This window comes from Schistocerca serialis, chromosome 4 (genome assembly GCF_023864345.2).
Source record: "Schistocerca serialis cubense isolate TAMUIC-IGC-003099 chromosome 4, iqSchSeri2.2, whole genome shotgun sequence".
Lineage (NCBI taxonomy): Eukaryota > Metazoa > Arthropoda > Insecta > Orthoptera > Acrididae > Schistocerca > Schistocerca serialis.
Window position 1 is genome coordinate 674,037,271 of NC_064641.1, and position 21,838 is coordinate 674,059,108.

At 43.7% G+C, this 21,838-nt stretch overlaps 1 protein-coding gene across 1 annotated transcript in view; it reads right to left on the reverse strand.

The window, feature by feature from the left end:
- The window catches only part of LOC126474159 (D-threo-3-hydroxyaspartate dehydratase-like), a 104,243-nt gene extending 89,503 nt beyond the window's left edge, over window positions 1–14,740 (reverse strand). Inside the window, exon 1 of the mRNA XM_050101615.1 lies at window positions 14,620–14,740. Coding sequence (XP_049957572.1) covers window positions 14,620–14,740 — 121 coding nt within the window. The remainder of the gene's footprint in view (window positions 1–14,619) is intronic.
- Between the last annotated feature and the right edge of the window lie 7,098 nt (window positions 14,741–21,838).

Sequence of the window (21,838 nt, forward strand, 5' to 3'; positions counted from 1 at the left end):
ATTTAGGAGATTATGATGCGATAGTGCGAGAATACACGGAAGAATGAAGCAAAACTGTACTAACAAAGAGGGGACTCCACCACAAAGTATGGTGTTTAAGAGTACAAAGATTAATAGGTTTCTGTATGATGCGGTTGAAAAAGCGATCATGTGAGAGGACGAACGAAATTTACCACTTGAAGTACACCCAATAATTAGGTTTCATATTGGTAGCACAACTGTAAATGCCGTAACTGATTGCAGGAGTGAAATGACAGCCGTTTTGGAACAGCCATTCAGTCGATGTAACACTGAAAGTGAACTTCCGGTCTTCAGGCCACAAAAAAAGGACCAATTATGGGTCACTCCACCGATGTCACAGAACAGACTAGGACAGCATTCAAGTGTCAAGGACACAAGATAGGAACCAATTTTGTAATCGTGCCAAGTTTATCAACAGAGATGATCATCGGGGCCGATTTTTTTAAACCAACAACAAGCAATTTTCGACGTGGGAAAGGGGAGTGTGACGTTAGGTGATGTTACTCTTTCCTTCGAAGACAGGCTCAAACATTATAAGATCCCCGCCCGATACATACCTACAAACAAGTTCATAGGTGATGTGTAATCCAGAGGAGTTAATTAATAAATGTATTTGGTATAACATTTGAGCAATGTGCACTATGGGCCACGAAAGTGTTAGCTGGAATTAAAATAGTCATGTCACTTTTTGAGTATGGAAAAACGAATTAGAAAAGCATTAGCCAAGTGCAAAGACTGTCAGCGGACTAAGCACGTAACATTTCAAGCCAGACCGCCCATGCATCCAATAACTCCAGAAAAGCTGAAACACTCGAACCAACAGATTTGATGGGACCGTTGACATGAACAAACAAGGGACATAAATTTATTTTTGTAGTGTTGTTGTGGTCCTCAGTCCTGAGACTGGTTTGATGCAGCTCTCCATGCTACTCTATCCTGTGCAAGCTTCTTCATCTCCCAGTACTTACTGCAACCTACATCCTTCTGAATCTGCTTAGTGTATTCATCTCTTGGTCTCCCTCTACGATTTTTACCCTCCACACTGCCCTCCAATGCCCAATTTGTGATCCCCTGATGCCTCAGAACATGTCCTACCAACCGATCCCTTCTTCTGGTCAAGTTGTGCCACAAACTTCTCTTCTCCCCAATCCTATTCAATACTTCCTCATTAGTTATGTGATCTACCCATCTAATCTTCAGCATTCTTCTGTAGCACCACATTTCGAAAGCTTATATTCTCTTCTTGTCCAAACTATGTATCGTCCATGTTTCACTTCCATACATGGCTACACTGCATACAAATACTTTCAGAAACGACTTCCTGACACTTAAATCTATACTCGATGTTAACAAATTTCTCTTCTTCAGAAACGCTTTCCTTGCCATTGCCAGTGTACATTTTATATCCTCTCTACTTTGACCATCATCAGTTATTTTGCTCTCCAAATAGCAAAACTCCTTTACTACTTTGTCTCATTTCCTAATCTAATTCCCTCAGCATCACCCGACTTAATTCGACTATATTCCATTATCCTCGTTTTGCTTTTGTTCATGTTCATCTTATATCCTCCTTTCAAAACACTGTCCATTACATTTAACTGCTCTTACAGGTCCTTTGCTGTCTCTCACAGAATTACAATGTCATCGGCGAGCCTCAAAGATGGTAGAGTTTAGTCAGGACTGGCTCTCCCAAGGCTGTCAGTAGTTCTAATGGAATGTTGTTTACTCCTGGGGCCTTGTTTCGACTCAGGTCTTTCTGTGCTCTGTCAAACTCTTCACGCAGTATCATATCTCCCATTTCATCTTCATCTACATCCTCTTCCATTTCCATAATATTGTCCTCAAGTACATCGCCCTTGTATAGACACTCTATATACTGCTTCCACCTTTCTTTACTTAGGACTGGGTTTCCATCTGAGCTCTTGATATTCATACAAGTGGCTCTCTTTTCTCCAAAGGTCTCTCTAATTTTCCTGTAGGCTGTATCTATCTTGCCCCTAGTGAGATAAGCCGCTACATCCTTACATTTGTCCTCTAGCCATCCCTGCTTAGCCATTTTGCACTTCCTGCCGATCTCATTTTTGAGACGTATGTATTCCTTTTTGCCTGTTTCATTTACTGCAGTTTATATTTTCTCCTTTCATCAATTAAATTCAATATTTCTTCTGTTACCCAAGGATTTCTACTAGCCCTCGTCTTTTTACCTACTTGATCCTCTGCTGCCTTCACTACTTCATTCCTCAGAGCTACCCATTCTTCTTCTACTGTATTTCTTTCCCCCATTCCTGTCAATTGTTCCCTTATGCTCTCCCTGAAACTCTGTGTAACCTCTGGTTTAGTGAGTTTATCCAGGTCCCATCTCCTTAAATTCCCACCTTTTTGCAGTTTCTTCAGTTTTAATCTACACTTCATAGCCAATAGATTGTGTTCAGAGTCCATATCTGCCCCTGGAAATGTCTTACAATAACCTAGCCCCTTTAAAATGGGCCACAGTATATAGTACTGCAAGACCACTTAAACACGATTTCTTAAAACAAGTCGGGAGAGCTGACAAAATGTTGTCTGACTATGGGCCACAATATAGATCAAATATTGGCAGACGACACGCAGAAAACATGGGATCAAACCCATATACATTTCAAGATATAAACCAAGTACGAACCCAGCGGAATGGCTATTGAAGGTATTGGGAACGCTGTGTCATTTGTATCACAATAAGAAGCATAATACCTGAGATACGTATTTATATCAATTTCAAGTAGTTGTCAATGAGTGCCGCTTAGCACCACGTTAATTCCGCCAATTACAGTTCTAAAGAATAAACCAGCCCTAGATAAGATCAGGGGGCTGATAAAATTTCCACCAATCCCAGGAGTACAGCATCGAAGTATGGTGGCAAGGGCATTGAACAACTACATTGTGCAGCTATGAGGAGGAAGGCCAGGACGGACCAAACTGCTACTAATCGTGTCTTTACAGTGGGACAGAAAGTTTTGGTAAAGACACATAATTTGTCACAGAAACAAAAACAGCAATACCATAAATTCTTCGGTGCATATAGGGGTCCGGCAGAAATTCGCAAAGTTATACATACAACTGGCCAACCCAAAAACAGGAAAGACACTGGGGAAGCACCAAGTAAGCCATTTAAAAGCATATGAGCGATAGCTGTGAGTTCAAAAGCTTGATTGAGCCGAGGTATATTTCTGATGTTCCAGTTCAAATTGTACTAATGGAGTTTTTATCTGCACGTCACCTACAATTCAAATTATTGATGTACAAATAGAAAAAGAATCTTTGAATTAATGGAAGAGGATTGGAAATTATTGCCTATATATTGGCTCGATTTCTCATATGAAAAGGTGATGAGAAAGAAAAGGTAAAAAGAGGCCAGAGAGATGCATTAGAGGTACAGTAAGAAAACAGATATTCGAATAATTTGGTAATATGTTGATGAGATAATTTGATGAACATACATGAGTTAATCAGTAAAGGAACATTTTCCTTTGAGAGTTTATGTTGCAGGAGTCAACAGCAGAGAAAAGAGTTCAATAAAACACGTATTTACATAATTTGTATCTTTATCTGCAAGAAAAAAAACGCACATCACCATTATTCTATAATTCGACTATTTCTCCAAGAAGTTGAGGAAACTTGCTTAAGATTAAGGACAATAGCATATATAAAGTAAAAGGAAATAAAATTTAATTAAAGCAATTGTTAGACAAGGCCAACGCCCATTGTAAAGTTTTAGGATAGCTATGAACAAAGCACTGGAATTCATTCATCATAGGTTGGAACATGTTTGTAACACGAGTGGACATTGAGTACCGCAGCACGATGTGGCAAGTCGACGACGATCCATAGGATCAATGTGAATGTCCCGCATCAGTCTGAGATGGCAGAGTAATGGCGAGGAGGAAAGCAGACAGAGCGAGAGAAGAGGCGTTTGGGTTTACTGCAAATTAGCAGAAAAGTTCATCTTCAAAGATGGAACCAGGCGACAAGCAGACGCTGGAGCAGCAAATACAATTTAGAAGAGCTGGTCAGCAATATTCCTGTGCGACAAGGCAGCCTGGAGCTATAAAATAAAAATATCATTATGAGGATTGGTTACCTCGTTGAGAGGTATATCTACAACGGGGGATTGCTAAGTAAGACTAGCATCTCCAGAAACACCGTGGTAGCTAATGTCAGTACCACATATCAGAAGTATAAATAAGAGAATTGCTGGAAGCCGCATTGGGGCGAATGTGTTATAAAACAAATCACATTATTTCCTTATCACATTATTCACATCAAATATTCCTGAAAAACAACAGGTATAAATCCTAGATATCTTAATCGCCATATCCCAGGCCAGAGAAAAAAACAACATAGAAGCAAGAAGAAAGGAAGAAGTGTCAAATACAGAAAAGACATCGTAGAAGACAGGGAAGAAAGAAGATGGACTAGAAGAAGGAAGAACATACCTTCCCCGCACAGCCCCGAATCTATAATATTTCCTAACCGGGGCACTCGAGCGTTTGAGATAGGACATCAAAAATATTTTAAAAAACTATTCCTCAAAAATATGTTCATTTTGTAGTGCACATCTTTCTGAAGAGTTTTATATACAGAACATGCATGTTCGAGGAAGTGTAAGACATGTTATTTGGTCTTAGTGTGTGAAAGTGCACTGCAACACCTCCAAGCACAGCATTCTTCTACCGCAGATCACTGTATTTCGCTCTGTGGAATTCAAACGTATATATTTTGTAATGGAAGCCATCCCAACCTATATTCAGGACAGTGGAAATTAATATGTCCTGTGGTGCCTCTCAATCGGCTGGTTTGACATCCTATCCCCTCAAAAAAAACTAGGAGTCAATACTCGACGGTATTGTTTGTCACCCAGAGAATAAGAAATCTTCAGAAAATTTGCACTCTACATTACCTATTAGCTAATAACTTCCTGTTTTGTTACATAAAAGTAAAAATAGAAAATATGAAACCAGTAAAGACAAGAAACAAGTAAGAGAGTACACGTTTCTTCAATTCTTAGGTCCCAGTATTTTTCTCTCTCTAATCTTGCTACAGCTTTACACGGCGTGCTTCACTTTCAACAAAATAAAATATTACTTCATCAAAGTTCGTCAAACGTTTCGCTACTTGAAAAATTTCATTGTCTAATACTGAAAAAGCTGTTAATATGAATAGTGCCCAAGATTGGTGTGGTTTCTCGATTTGATTACGTCTATTTTGTCACTGGCTGCTAGAGACAAAACGAAATAAGCCCTTCTAATATTACAGCAGTTGTAGCACACGCCGAATAAGCGAGACTGTTTTGGCACAAATGGTGATTTATATCTACCTCATTTACATAAATATAACAGAGTATAATTCACGAAGTACCAATACCAAATGCCTATTAGACCTATTACAAGCTAAAAGTTTTATGTTAGGAAATAGTTTCACATTTCATTCATATGCTTTAGTTTTTCAAGCTTGAGATCGAAAAGTAGTATTAGTACGAAATCCTTACATAAATCTGGAATCGTCATATTCTTCCACATAATTTGTGTGAAGTCCCCATTTCTTCTCCTTCCTCCTTCTACAAACAATCTCGTCATCACTAATTCTGTAGTTGTTCCTGTCACTGTCAAACTTCTTCTCCAGTCATCTTCGCTAAGACTGCCAGAATCACCGGTTCAGTGATCCCGCATTTATTCTCCGGTTAGGCATTATCACGTGTTCGTACAGCGCGTTTTCCGCGCTATTTCGAGAATAGAACTTACGCGGCTACTAAACAGAGACTGTACAACTGGCCCTTAGTAGTGTAGCGAACCGGTAAAAATTTTCTGTCAACATTTCATTTTCTTGGATCCACCGAACAGACAATACGTAATCTTTCTTACCTGTTATTCCTGTTAGTCGTTTATTTTCACGTAGGTAGTCTGAATCTATGGATTTCGCTAATAAATATAAAATCCTTATTCGCACAATCAATCAACCGTTTAAATAAACAGCGTTTGGTATTCAATCGTTCGAGTTTATTTAGCTCAGCTCGTGTAGCCCCGTCCCCTTTTATCTGCGGGAAAATTTTTTTAATTTCTTTATGGGACGGGATTCCCCTGGCAGAGACATCACGTATACTACGCATGCACTCAAAAATCAACTTATGATTCGTTCAGAAATCAACTAATATGTTCAAAAACCAACTGGCATGCGTTTCAAAACCATTTTAATAACCGATGGACCAGCGTGGCTGGATGCTAGGCACTTCGTGAAACAAAGTTTTTGCCTTAAAGAATATGAATTCGGCGCCCCGTTAAATTACCCCGCAGGGCAGATACCCCGGTAAGCTCCCCCCCCCCCCCCCCCTCACCACCGCCACAAAGTGTGGCCTGTTTCTACATTCCGTCCTTAACTTATAACTATTACTAGGAAACCAGGTTTAACATACCATCCTGAAATGTTCATCTGGACGTCAAATCCACCTCAATAGCATCTTATCCTATGGGAAATGAGTACTGCGAAGTTCAAAAATACGTAATAACACTGACATGGAATAACAACGGATAAAATGGGTTGACACTACTGTATATCAACGAGTCGTGTACAGTGTACATGATTGTGCTGTGACGCTGATATGCTAATAAACTTAACAGTCATGGGACTGTCTATGGAGCTACGATGCCATATTCAGATAACACTCACTGTGAGCCAAATCCCTGATCCCTTCGTCTACACAACATTACATACCAGGTTTGGAAGACTGCAACATCAACATTGGTAGAAGGTGAGAAAAATGTATAACGAACTATGTAGAACATTTTGTCATGCTGCATCATATAAAAAAGAGATTTTTAGTACATTATTTTAATATGTTTCGTATCATGAATAATATTACAGCAATTAGTACTAGAGTTATGTGATCCTATATATAGATACATGTAGGTGTCCTTCTCGTGAACCTTTTTGACTTACGTAAATTTATGTAGATTGCATTTCAGATTTATGTGTATTTATAGATATAATATGAAAGTGTACATATTTGTGTACTACCTAAAAAAAGAAATTGGAGATACAGGTGTTCTGACAGGCTCTCATATGTCATCTAAATATGATAATAGATTATTTCCGTAATTGAAGATAGACAAGGTTAAATAAACTGGTTGATATGTTTCAGTTCAGTAAGTAGTTTAAACAAAAGTTTCTTCATCTTCAAAATGATACATTGGAATTGTGACTGTTAAGTCTCATGGCAGAGAATAAACTGCATGGGAGTATGAGAGTTCCAATAGTCTCGAACGTCCTCGCCAGCAAATAAAGGAACTGCAAGTCAATGTGAATACCCACTTCCCCTCCAAATATTTCACAACTCAGTGCATTGCAGTGTATCGCTGACAGAAAATTAACCAACATTTGTGATGATTATTTTAGTCACACTTCCCCTCCAAATATTTCACAACTCTGTGCATTGCAGTGTATCGTTGACAGAAGATTAACCAATATTTATGAAGATTATTTCAGCTACTGTTACCGTTCGTACACAAAACTTATGAACCATTATAGCTGCATCTGTTCGAAATTCAACTGCAAGATAATTTTAGATTGCGTGACGAACAAACTCCAAGGTCCAGACCACTTCAAGGGAAACTAAACATCAAAACTGCAGGCTGTAAAAGAAACTGTTAGAGCACAGTTTGACAAAGCGAGGGCTATACCATCCATCTGTGGAATTCAAACGTATATATTTTGTAATGGAAGCCATCCCAACCTATATTCAGGACAGTGGAAACTGTCTTCAACAGAATCACACAGAGGTGAAAAATCAACGGCTTGTGTATTACAATCTGTCAACAGTTACATAACAGATGTGGCTGTGTCGCTGGATGGCATATTACGAACAAGCTTTGTATTTTTTGCCTGAAACACTACAGACGTTTCATTCACAGGTTGCAAACAATCTAGCAGCAATGTGTCCACGGGACATCCATACTGAAGCGACTAAAAATGGAAAAATGACCATAGAGCACATGAAAAGCTTTTTCAGTTCGGTCTGTTGTGAACATGTTGGTGAGAATGGTCTATTACTTCGTGATTCACAGAAAGGGCACAAAGACTACTGTCTGACAGAAGAATGTTTTCCCAGATAGAATATTACGTTACAGATACTGCCACCAAAGACAAGCAAATACTGCCAGCCACTGGATGTATATTTCTTTAGATAGTACAAAATCTGTTGCAGACATCTTGTTGACTTTGTACACTTGCAGACTGGTAAACCACAGGTCACATTACATTATCGATAACTCATCGTCTGCCTTCACTCAGTTATCAACAGCCAAAATTCTGCACCGCTCTACACTTTTTTTTTTTTTTAAATGGGCCTCCTTCCTTCCCTATAGCCCTACCTTTTCCCCTCCAAAAATGCCGCCATCCTCTAGTGTCGACGCAGCACATAAAGCAGGGTGCTGTTAGTAGCAAGACTTATTGCTATAAACCGAAAATAAAAGCGGAGGCACACTCTGCTATGCCCCAGGGAGCGACGACACACTTCAGAAATACACCTCTCTCTGCAGGTGTGAAGCAAATGATGAGTTTTGTAACTAAAAAGGCAGAAATAAATAAAGACAGAAATGAAGGCAAATTAAAAACAGGGACGGCAGCACACACAAATGAAAACGAAACTGGCGAGATAATCCCATCACCCATAGAATTAACGAAGTAATAATCTTCTAAGATAGATTGCGTGTTTTCTAATTTTCCAATAATGTTTTGCAATAATTTTTCCAATGTCGAATCTTAGGTATAGTCAAGTCAAGGGTAGTTTCAAAGTCCGAGTGACAAAGATCCAGGGGTAAACCCAGGCAATTCCTGGACGAGGTGCCTTAGTCAACCCGGAACACTTTTTGATAACCATGGACCATTGCAACTTTCAGAAACCTTGCAAAGGTAGTCGTATATTTCCGATCAGATTCCGCCAGGCGATGCTGGCTCCACAGGTAGTCCATGAAAGAGACAGCATCGGTGAGGGAAAGGTCGTAGATCGTGAAAATGGTGTGGCCCAAGAGCCACACCATTGCGTTACGTCTTGGTCGGGGGTGGGTTTGAATATCAGGGGCAAGGAACCAGTCGATGGACACATTGTCTGGTGTCGTCCCACCGATCAGCGCTATGAGCACACGTGCAAGGTCCCACACTTCTGTGACGTGGGAGCATAAGAGGCGATGCTCTCTGGTGTCTACGTCACCACATCGGCCGCAAGCAGCCGATGGCCGTAGGCGGATGCGCGCCAAGCGATGATTAGTGGGTATTAAATTGTTTACGACACGATACCATAGCGCTGAAACTTCCGTGGGAAGGGCTGGGTTGTGGATATTAGCCCAAGCTTGGTGCCAGATGACCGACGGTCGTCTGTCCTCTAATTTATGTGGTGTGGGCTGACCTCGAAGGGCCTGGTAAAGGCGCTTCGACGTGCGTGCCTTGTCAGTGGCCACTGTTAGGACGTAACTTTGATTGAGGTAATAGTCCTTGACTGTCGTCATCCGGAACGGAATATGTGTCAAACAGACTGGTGCACGCGCCGGTCGTGGGCGATAACGGTCAAAAAGAACCGCTGTTGTCCCACCTGGGTCAGTTTCACGCAAGGTGGCGATACGGTGAATCAGGAGGGCCGCACATTTGCGGGGAAAGTCAATGAGTCCAAGGCCCCCGTCGACCTTTGACAGTGTACAAGTCTGCGCATCAACTTTGAACAGTGCATGCCGCCACAAGAGCCAATATACTGTTTTTGAGATGGCTCTGCCAGTTTCTTTCGGTAGCGTAAGGAGTTGTGCTACGTACCATGCCCGTGATAGGATGTAAGTATTAATCAGTTGGATTCGTTGATGGAGGTCGAGTCGTCGATCAGCGTGACTCACGCAAAGTCCTCTGATGCGCGTGAGAAGCCGCCTCCACGTGAGTGTTAACATGCGTTGCGGACAGGCAGTCACCTCAAGGCCCAAGATACGTTGTTCCCCCACAACTCGGTACCATGGGCGTTCGATGGTCAATGATCGTGGTCCTAGCGGCATCAGCACCGTTTTATTGGAATTTAACATGGCACCGGATGCTTGTTCATAAACGTTGAGAACTCGGCGAACTGAATCGATGTCCCTAGCGTTTGCGACGAACACACCGACATCATCCGCGTATGCCGCACTGCGGAAGGTGACGCCTAGGAGAGCGACACCATCGACCATCCCTCCGATGTCACGCAGCATGGGGTCCAGCGCTATAGCGAACAAATATATTGACAAGGGACACCCTTGTCGGACTGATCGTCTGATAGGAATTGGTCGTGATCGGCAACCGTTCACAACAATTGTGGAATTTGCTCCATCCAAGAAGTGCCGGATGATTCTTATGAAGCGCTCCCCAAAGCCCATCCGCGACATAACGGCCAGTAGGTAAGGGTGGGAGACCCTGTCAAAGGCACCGGCGAAATCTAGGGAGAGAATTGCAGCCGGGGTTCGAGTGTCGGCGGTGAGTAAGACAGCATCACGGTATATAGGAAGATGGTTCAGTTCGAAACGCCACATGATTGAGTAGGGCAAAGTACCTTATTCATTACCTGTTTAAGACGAGAGGCTACGCTTCGCGCCACCAACTTATAATCAGTGTTAAGAATGGTGATAGGACGCAGGTCTTTAGCTCGACAGAGACCTGTGACCTTTGGAATAAGGGCAATACGTCCAGCTAGAAATTCGGCGGGTAGTTCGCAACCAGCAAAAATCTCCTCGCACATTTTGCAGAAGCGGTCTCCTAACAGGTCCCAGAATTGTTGGTAGAATTCATAAGGGAGACCATCGGGGCCATGTGATTTTTGTCCCGGACAGGCACGGAGGACAGATGTGAGGTCAGCGAGTGTGAGTGGTTCAGTTAAACAGTCGCGGTCTCGACGATTCAATGAAGTTGGGACCCCACCGATAAGTTCTCGTTGGGCGGCGACGTCTATCGCATCATCCTGGAAGAGGTGCGTATAATGATCTGTTAGGTGTTTTAGAACTTCACGATGGTCTGTGAGGCGCGTACCATCGTCTGTTTTAAGGCGTAGAATGGTGTTCTTCTTTGCGTGATTCCTTTCAGAGGCAAGGTGATAGCTGGATGGCCTCTCGCCCTCAATCAGGGATGTGGAGCAGCACCTCACCACCATCCCCTCGGCCTTCTCCCGAGAGAAGCGAAGGATTGTCGCTTTAATTTTGTTGAGGCGCATGCGTAGCTGGTCATACCTGTCAGCAGGAAGGGTTAGTGCATCGTTTAGACATTGTTGATAGAAGTCTAATGTGCTTCGCTTCCAGTGTGCGACTTCGCGACTATGTTGCTGGATAACACGTCGCAGCCGCGGCTTCGCACAGCGGAGCCACCAAACTATAGTGGTAGGGTACTTCGATGCAGTAGCGATGCAATCCCGCCATGTTTTCGTGACAAGAGTGCGTAGTTCGGGCGTTGGGAGATGAAGTGTATTCATCTTCAAATAGGTGCCCCGAGGAACCGGGGTTGGGCCCGTGATATGCAGGGAGCAAGAGTACGCACAGTGGTCACTAAAGGCCACAGGAATGACTTGGACGGCACAAAGGGCAGGAAGCAAATCAGCAGAGACATAAACACGGTCAATACGGCTTGCTCCAGTGGGGTAGATGTGAGTATATTGTGTGTAGGCGGGATGAAAGTGGCGCCACGTATCATTAAGATCAGCCGCCTGGAGGAGTGTAGCGAGTGCTTCACACCTCATGGGCGTTGGGACCTGATCAGCATCGGCTACCACACAGTTAAAATCTCCGCCAAACACGATAAGACGACGAGCTGTCAAGAAAGGGGTGATCTCTGACGTAAAAAGTGTTCTTCTGTCATGCCTGTGATTAGCTCCTGAAGGATCATAGACGTTAATAAAAAGTACATCCCGAATGATACACGCAAGAACGCGAACATTGGGTAGTTTTGTAACATTGGATGGAGTTAACTCTGATCTGTATAGCAACGCAGTGCCTCGCCTGGCGTCAGGGTCGATGGTTATATAGTGCCTCATAACCAACCAGGTCAGAGAGAAAGGGGGCACAAACCTCCTGGAGAAAGACCACATCAAATGCACCAAGGCGCAGAAAGTCCTTCAGAGAGCGTAGTTTTACTGAGTTGGAGATGGAGTTGATATTTACTGTTAAAAGGGAGAGGGCTCCCGGCTGACGGTCAATTGCAGGCATAAGAAAACAACACAGAGAAAGTAACGTCAGATGAGGTCATGGTCGTATGTAAGCAGGTGCGTAAAGATCGAAACAGTAACCCTGCTACTTCACCCCGGATGTTAAACACAAAGACCAGACAGCTCATGTGGGAACGAGCCCACTCAATCACGCATTTCGTCGTCTTCGTCGTCAGCCCAGTTCAGTCTTCCCCCATCGGCGGGATAGTCCGAACCAGGCGGCGCAGACGGCTCAGTCGCAGCGATATGTGAGAGGGTGCGAGTGCGCTGCAGCGGCTGTTCGCTACCCTGTTCATTTTTACGTTTTGCGGGGACTGCTCCCCGATCTCGTGAGGAACTAATGAGTGCTTCTAATTGGCGAACAGTTTTCTGCATACCGTCCAAGCGGTCAGCGGAAACAGAGCGTGTAACAGATGAGGCCTGAGATTCAGCCTCACAGCTGCTCTCAGGAGGGGGACGTATGACGCCCTCCTCCTCCGCCTGCTGTTCTTGGCTCGCCTTCTTGCGCCTATGACGACGTCGGGGGGACTTAGCGTCATCCGCCTGTGGGGGTGGGGTAGGAAGAACTACCTCCATCTGTTCTACAGTGACATCACTGGCCACAGCAGGCGCACTAGTCGCCGCCGGCGGTACTGCCACTATGGGCGTCTGGTCCGAGACAATCTCAATAGGGCTGTCAATAGTTGCACTAGGTACCGTTTTCACCTCTCCTGACGGACCCGAAGTCGAGTCGTCAGTTCTCTCAGCGGTTCGGTGGGCAGCACCCGCCACTATCTCGCTGAGAAGAGGCACAAGGTTGTCACCTTCCGTGCGTTCCCGCGGCAGTTGCACAGGGCGCCTGCGCGGGCATTCCACGCGTAGATGCTCCGTAGATTGACAGAGGGAGCATGTCTGTGGTTGCCCTATATAGGTAACCTGTGCCCTTGTACTCGCAATATTTAAGTATGACGGTATGTGCTGGCGGAGGTCCATACGAACACTACGGACTCCGCTGTTGCCCTGGAAACGGTAGGCACTGCCCCATTTTTCATTCGTGATGCTAAGCACCTTGCCATACCGCGACAGGACACGGCCGATTACTTCATTGGGACACTCAGGGGGTACGTGAAATACCCGCACAGTCCGTATCCCAAAGCCAGATGGCACTATATGCACTGTTCCGACTGTTCCATCGAAGTAGTGGAACGGATGTTCGCCCGCGAGTGCCAGGCCATACTTTTCGTATTTCTCTTGGTCGAGAAATTTCACGAATAACGAGAATAAGACAAAATCCAGTTGAAAGGTGTCAACGTCATTTTCCGGTACTTTCAGATCACCAAATATCCATTCCTGTATTTCAAAGGCCGTTGGCCGTCTCGCTGCTCTGTCGAATACGCATTGAATACTGTTCGACCTGTTCGACATATTCACCGCAAAATTATCAACGCTGGAAAAACCTAGAACAAACGAAAACGACCACGACCACGAAACGCGACTCGCGACCCGCTACAGAGCACAACGGACCGCTCCGACCGTGGGGTGCTTCTTAGCCAGAAGGCCGAGAAGTGATGATCAGTATCGTGAATCAATGTATGCACAACTCTAATTTGGGTGCGACGAATTGATATTGTGGTGAACGGCACATACCGATTGCGAGAATCGGACGTTCCGCGCTACGAACTCATCTCTGTGTCTCACCAACCCAAAGATTTTGTTTTATAGACTCTTTGTGAAGGAAATGGAGCTTCGGACGTATGAGAGGAGGAAAGAGATTGTATTGTTGTGAGACGCCATTACGGTATAAAGTAAATGTTCAAACAGTTTTTTGCATAAAATAAAATCCAATAACTAACATCAAATATTCAAGGTGTGTATATCTGAATACCGAAATTAGTTAATTATCACGGTACAGATATTACGAGACGTAGATCGCCCGGAGGTGAAGTTTGGAACGATAGTGCGAACCTGCATTTTTCACGGACAGAGTTCTTCGAGAGATTATCTTCGAATTAATAAACTTTAACTTGCTAAATTGTTGGACCTATCACTAAAACTCATCAACCAACACAGCACATAGTTGTGCCGAACGATCTGCGTAGCGAGCAAAATTTTTAGACATTTCAGGTGGACGAGGAGGAATTTCCGCGAGATCGCCGCTGTGGAATACACATCTTGCTCTCCTGTGGTATTTAAAACGAATTAGTTATATTTTCCAGGTTTTCAGGAGAGTACAGATAAAAGGAAATAAGGAACTAAGTTAAACCAACTAAAACCAATAACTAACCGATAATTAAAATAAAAGCACACATAAAGGATATTTATTAATAATAATAAATAAATAAGAATATTTTTAATTATCTAGCCAATAATATATTAAATCAGTCAGAACGCACCTAATAGCTGGTAAGTCCACTTTGGGGACAAATAACAGCTGAAACGCATCTTGGTTGGAAGTAATGAGGCCTTGATAGGTCGCTGGAGGGAGCTGGCACCACATCTGCACACACAAGTCATCTAAAGTTCCGGGGAGGGGGGGGGGGGGGGGCAAAGAGCTCTGACGCCACATTGAGTCACATCCCAGATGTGCTCGATCTGATTCAGGTCTGGCGTGTTTCGAGGGGGGGGGGGAGGGGTGGCATATCAGTTGGAACTCGACACTGTATTCCTCGAATCACTCTATCACACTCCTGGCCTTGTGACATGGCATATTATCTTGTCTTGCTGAAAAACGCCACTGCCAATGGGAAACATGATTGTCATGAAGAGGTGTACATGGTTTGTAACCATTGAGCCATGGGTACTCACGTGAATATTCCCCAGAGCATAACAGACCCGCACCAGCTTGTCTCCGCCCCACCAAGCAAGGTGGCACAGTGGTTAAAACACAGGACTTACGCTCAGGAGGACGACGGTTCAAACCCACATCCTGGCATCAAGATTTAGGTTTTCTGTGATTTCCCTAAATTGCTCCAGGTAAGTGCCAGGACGGTCCCTTTGAAAGGGCACAACCGATTTTCTTCCCCATCCTTAATACAATCCCAGCTTGTGCTCCATCTCTAATTACCTTGATGTCAACAGGACTTAAAACCCAATCTTCCTTCGTTCCTTCTTGTCGCCGTCCCGCAATATAGATGTCAAGGAGCTGATCCCCTGGAAGACGACGGCTTTGCACCCTCCCATCGGCAAGATGGAGGAGGTATCGGGTTTCATTAGACCATGCAAGGCTCTGCCAATGGGCCAACGTCCAGTGCCGATGGTCACCTGCCCATTTCAGTCGCAGTTGTTTATGTCGTGGTGTTAACATCAGCACGTACATGGATCGTCGGTTGTGCAGGTCCGTCGTTAGGAGTGTTCGGTGCACTGTGTGTTCAAACACATTTGTACGCTGCCTTGCACTAAAGTCTGGTTCTAGTTCCGCTCTACTTCGCTGCCTGTCCTGTTTTACCAGTCTGCCCAGCCTACAGCATCTGACATCTCTAATGAGAGATGGTTGCCCAATCCGATGATGTCTCGACGTTGTTTAACCTTGATTTCGCCAGGTGTTGAAGACACTCACCACAACACTGCTCGAACACTCAACAAGTCATGCAGTTTCCGAAATTGCCAAGCCTCTGGGCCATCACAATCTGCCCTTGGTCATACTCAGATAGATCACGTCACGTGTCTTCACCATTCTACATATGGACAGTTCGCTCACCGATACTACACACACTGTATGTGCGTCTGGCTAGCAGTCATTCCTCGCCAGGTGATGCTGCTATCACCTGCATGGGTTTATACCGATAGTAGGTCGGTGGTCATAATGTTCTGGTTGATCAGTGTAGACATACGTTAACATATCCATAGCAATGGTCCAGATACGTTGCTGATGTTCCTGTCACATCATTTGATAGTGTGGTCACTGTGGTCTTTGATACTGGACTATTGTAGTGTGAATATACCTAAGACAATATAACATGTCCACGTGTTTCCCTTGTCAAGTGTACATGCTGATCCATTTTGATGTGTTTGAATCACTTCATTGAAACTTCACATTTTCACTTTGATGACGAATAAAGTAGGAACGTTCCACAACAGAGCATCTACTAGTTTGTAGCTTTTTGCCTGATAATACCTCATTTACGTGTTTTGTGGATCTGCTAGTCATAATTGTCTGTCACATGGTATTACTTCATCAGTGATTTGTGCTTCTGTAGTCGTTAGATTTGTTATCCTTCAAACATCGAATATACACAACTACGGAGTTTTACAGATAAATAACCCTAATGGGTGTTAGAACAGGCACAGCTTAGTATTGTAAACGCATTTGTACTCGGTTTTAGCTTTTAGGCCTGAGGTACTTCCTTTGTTAGTGCTACTTGTGCGCAGCTGGGGAGGTCGCTAGGCTTATCTAAATTCACAGCTACAAAACTAAAATATGTTAATTTCACCGCGTCTGTGGTTGAGAGGAATTTTTCCGCGAATTTCCGCGATAATTTAATTTTTTGTTCTGAGTTCCGACATCTTCCTCTACGATACCGTTTTATTTGAGAATTTTTTGCTGCCACGGTAAATTCATCTGGACATAGAAACGAGACAAATGTATAGATCATGGTGTTACCCCTCTGTATCTGCACTTTTCACAGAACAGATGTATTAATTTGTAGTATTTGCCACCATTACGACACACCACACTGTGATGAATCATTGTACGGAATAAAACTGTGACTGAGCTTAAATACTAACATCTGAAGTATTGTAATTATTTATATTAAATCGGCCAAGTTAAGCTATGTTTCAGAGCTAATTTTCTGTGTAACTAGCAAAATTACAACAGCATCTAAAGTAGCTCCTCGCCAGACCCTGAAGGCTCAAGTGATGCGTGCTGGCCGCCATGTCATCTTTTGCCTTACGGTGTCATGCAGCTGTGACATAGAGAGGCATGCGATCAGCACGCCGCTCTCGCAGCCGTTTTGCAGACTTTCCAGACCACGGAGCCGCTACTTCTAGATCAAGTAGCTCCTCAATTTGCATCATGAAGATGATGCACCCGTACCTGTCCTCCCACCAAGGACAAATGCTCGGCTGTATTGTAAATCGAACCTGGGTCCTCTGCATTACAGTCATCTACACTGATCACTCAGCTGTGGAGGCAGGCACAGTAGCATCTGGGATACCAAAAAGATAACATAAAAGAAATCTTCAAATGGACGAAGCTATGAAAAATTACTGTTAACACTGTGCGACCAAGACAATAGGAACTGTAGTACACACAGCACTCAATATCACACCGCAGTCACGAAAGACTGGCTACATCTACAGGTGTACTCCAGAAACCACTTCAGGGTATGTGGCGGAGGTTACCTCTGGCACCATTATCATTTTCCCCCTTTCTCTGCTCCATTCGCGAATGGAACGACTGTCGATAAACCTCCGTATGAGCACTAATTTCTCGACTTTCTAGTTGTATTCATCTCGCAAGACATACACTGAAGAGCCAAAGAAATTGTTACACCTGCCTAACATTGTGTAGGGCCCCCGCGAGCACGCACCAGTGCCGCAACACGACATGGCATCGACTCGACTAATGTCTGAAGTAGTGCTGGAGGGAACTCACACCATAATTCCGTAAGAGTACAAGGAGGTGGAGATTTCTATACAGCACGTTGCAAGGAATCCCAGATATGCTCAATAACGTTCATGTCTGAGGACTTTGGTGGCCAGCGGAAGAGTTTAAAGTCGGAAGAGTGTTCATGGAGGCACTCTGTAGCAATTCTGGACGTGTGAAGTGTCGCATTGTCCCGCTGGAATTGCCAAAGTCCGTTGGAATGGACAATGGACATGAATGGATGCAGGTGAGCAGACAGGGTGCTTACGTACGTGTCACCTGTCAGAGTCGTATCTAGACGTTTCAGAAGTTCCATATCAGTCCAACTGCATAGGCCCCACGCCATTACAGAGCCTACACCAGCTGGAACAGTTCCCTGCTAACATGCATGGTCCATGGATTCATCAGGTTGCCTCTATACCCGTGCATGTCCATCAGCTCGATACAATTTCAAACGAAACTCGTCCGACCAGGCAACGTGTTTCCCGTCATCAACAGCCCAATGTCGGTGTTGACGGACCCAGGCGAGGCATAAAGCTTTGTTTCGTGCGGTCATCTAGGTACATGAGCGCGAAAGCCCATATTGATGACGATTCGCACGCTGACACTTGTTGATGGCCCAGAATTGAAATTGCAGCAGTTTGCGGAAGGGTTGCACCTCTGTCGCGTTGAGCGATTCTCTTCAGTCGCCGTTGGTACCGTTCTTGCAGGATCTTTTTCCGACCGCAGAAATGTCGGAGATTTGAAGTTTTACCGGATTCCATATATTCACGGTACTCTCGTGAAATTGTCGTACGGTAAAATCCCCACTTCATCGCTACCTCAGAGAAGCTGTGTCCAACCACTCGTGCGCCGACTATAACACCACGTTCCAACTCGCTTAGATTTTGATTACCTGCCATTGTAGCAGCAGTAACCGATCTAACGACTGCGCCAGACACTAGTCTCATAGAGGCGTTGCAGATCGCAGTGCCGTACTCTGCGTGTTGACATATTTCTGCATTTGAATACGCATGCCTATACCAGTTACTTTGGCGCTTCAGTCTATATGGGAGGAATTAATATGTTGCTCGATTGTTCTTGCGTCTTACACTCTAGAAATTTCAATACCAAACCTCTCTGTGACACAAAATTCCTGTCTTGTAATATCTGCCACTGGGGTTCGTTTAGACTCTGCACAAGACATGTATTTACTAAAATATCACGTGACGAAACTTGTTGCTCTTCATTGTGTCTTATGCAAAACAATACAGACAGGGGCTAGCTATTCTGGTGGGCATTAATTGTTTCAAGAACTGATTAACCTTTGCAACCCGGCGGAAAGAATTGTCAGTGTTCTTCATAACTAGGGTCCTAGTGTCCTGCGTAAAACACACAGAAGCCATAAATGTCTACCAACCAGGTGTCTTGATGACGATATCCCAGCACAGAAACAGAACATAGGTCGAGGTGTCCGGTTCTTTTGACGTGAGACTGTAATGAAAGTTACTAGCGAGTTGGATAAGGCTCATTAACTACCGAATAAGAAGTCCAGTTCAATGTTCAAGAATGCCGACAGCTTTAATTACACAGAATAAATTAGCAGACTGAAGTGTAAACCTCCAACAATCGATATAACAAACGTTCGATTACGGAGTCACACGGTTAACAAATCTGTCGCAGCTCACAAAACTTTATATGTGGCACTTTACAAAAGTTACTCCTGGACATTTAATCGTCTTAGTATTGTGTGGCGATACATTAATATTTACATGCTCGGTGAGCAAATAAGATCTCACTCGTGCGGCATTGCCTATGCTGAAACGCGTAACCGCTGGTAAGTACGCGTTCACCCGTTCGCGTCCAACATTTGACTACAGCTAAGATGTTGTTGTTGTGGTCTTCAGTCCTGAGACTGGTTTGATGCAGCTCTCCATGCTACTCTATCCTGTGCAAGCTTCTTCATCTCCCAGTACTTACTGCATCCTACATCCTTCTGAATCTGCTTAGTGTATTCATCTCTTGGTCTCCCTCTACGATTTTTACACTCCACGCTGCCATCCAGTGCTAAATTTGTGATCCCTTGATGCCTCGGAACATGTCCTCCTAAACGGTCCCTTCTTTTTGTCAGGTTGTGCCACAAACGCCTCTTCTCCCCAATCCTATTCAATACTTCATCATTAGTTATGTCATCTACCCATCTAATCTTCAGCATTCTTCTGTAGCACCACATTTCGAAAGCTTCTATTCTCTTCTTGTCCAAACTATTTATCGTCCACGTTTCACTTCCATACATGGCTATACTCCATACAAATACTTTCAGAAACAACTTCGTGAGACTTAAATCTACACTCTATGTTAACAAATTTCTCTTCTTCAGAAACGCTTTCCTTGCCATTGCCAGTCTACATTTTACATCTTCTCTACTTCGACCATCAACAGTTATTTTGCTCCCCAAATAGCAAAACTCCATTAATACTTTAAGTGTCTCATTTCCTAAACGAATTCCCTCAGCATCACCCAGCTTAATTCGACTACATTCCATTATCCTCGTTTTGCTTATGTTGATGTTCGTCTTATATCCTCCTTTCAAGACACGGTCCATTCCGTACAACTGCTCTTCCAAGTCCTTTGCTGTCTCTGACAGAATTACAATGTCATCGGCGAACCTCAAAATTTTTATTTCTTCTCCATGGATTTTAATACCTACTCCGAATTTTTCTTTTGTTTCCTTCACTGCTTGCTCAATATACAGATTGAATAACATCGGGGAGAGACTACAACCCTGTCTCACTCCTTTCCCAACCACTGCTTCCCTTTCATGCCCCTCGACTCTTATAACTGCCATCTGGTTTCTGTACAAATTGTAAATAGCCTTTCGCTCCCTGTATTTTACCCCTGCCACCTTCAGAATTTGAAAGAGTACTCCAGTTAACGTTGTTAAAAGCTTTATCCAAGTCTACAAATGCTAGAAACGTAGGTTTGCCTTTTCTTAATCTTTCTTCTAAGATAAGTCGTAAGGTTAGTATTGCCTCACGTGTTCCAACATTTCTACGGAATCCAAACTGATCTTTCCCCTAGGTCCGCTTCTACCAGTTTTTCCATTCGTCTGTAAAGAATTCGCGTTAGTATTTTGCAGCTGTGACTTATTAAGCTGATAGTTCGGTAATTTTCACATCTGTCAACACCTGCTTTCTTTGGGATTGAAATTATTATATTCTTCTTGAAGTCTGAGGGTATTTCGCCTGTCTCATACATCTTGCTCACCAGATGGTAGAGTTTTGTCAGGACTGGCTCTCCCAAGGCCGTCAGTAGTTCTAATGGAATGTTGTCTACTCCCGGGGCCTTGTTTCGACTCAGGTCTTTCAGTGCTCTGTCAAACTCTTCACGCAGTATCGTATCTCCCATTTCATCTTCATCTACATCCTCTTCCATTTCGATAATATTGTCCTCAAGTACATCGTCTTGTATGGAGTCTCTATATACTCCTTCCACCTTTCTGCTTTCCCTTCTTTGCTTAGAACTGGGGTTCCATCTGAGCTCTTGATATTCATGTAAGTGGTTCTCTTTTCTCCAGAGGTCTCTTTAATGTTCCTGTAGGCAGTTTCTATCTTACCCCTAGTGAGATAAACCTCTACATTCTTACAGTTGTCCTCCAGCCATCCCTGCTTAGTCATTTTGCACTTCCCGTCGATCTCATTTTTGAGAAGTTTGTAGTCCTTTTTGCCTGCTTCTTTTTTATTTTTATATTTTCTCTTTTCATCAATTAAATTCAATATTTCTTCTGTTACCCAACGTTTTCTATTAGCCCTCGTCTTTTTACCTACTTGACCCTCTGCTGCCTTCACTACTTCATCCCTTAGAGCTACCCATTCTTCTTCTACTGTACTTCTTTCCCCCATTCCTGTCAATTGTTCCCTTATGCTCTCCCTGAAACTCTGTACAACCTCTGGTTTAGTCAGTTTATCCAGGTCCCATCTCCTTAAATTCCTACCTTTTTGCAGTTTCTTCAGTTTTAATCTACAATCTACAATAGATTGTGGTCA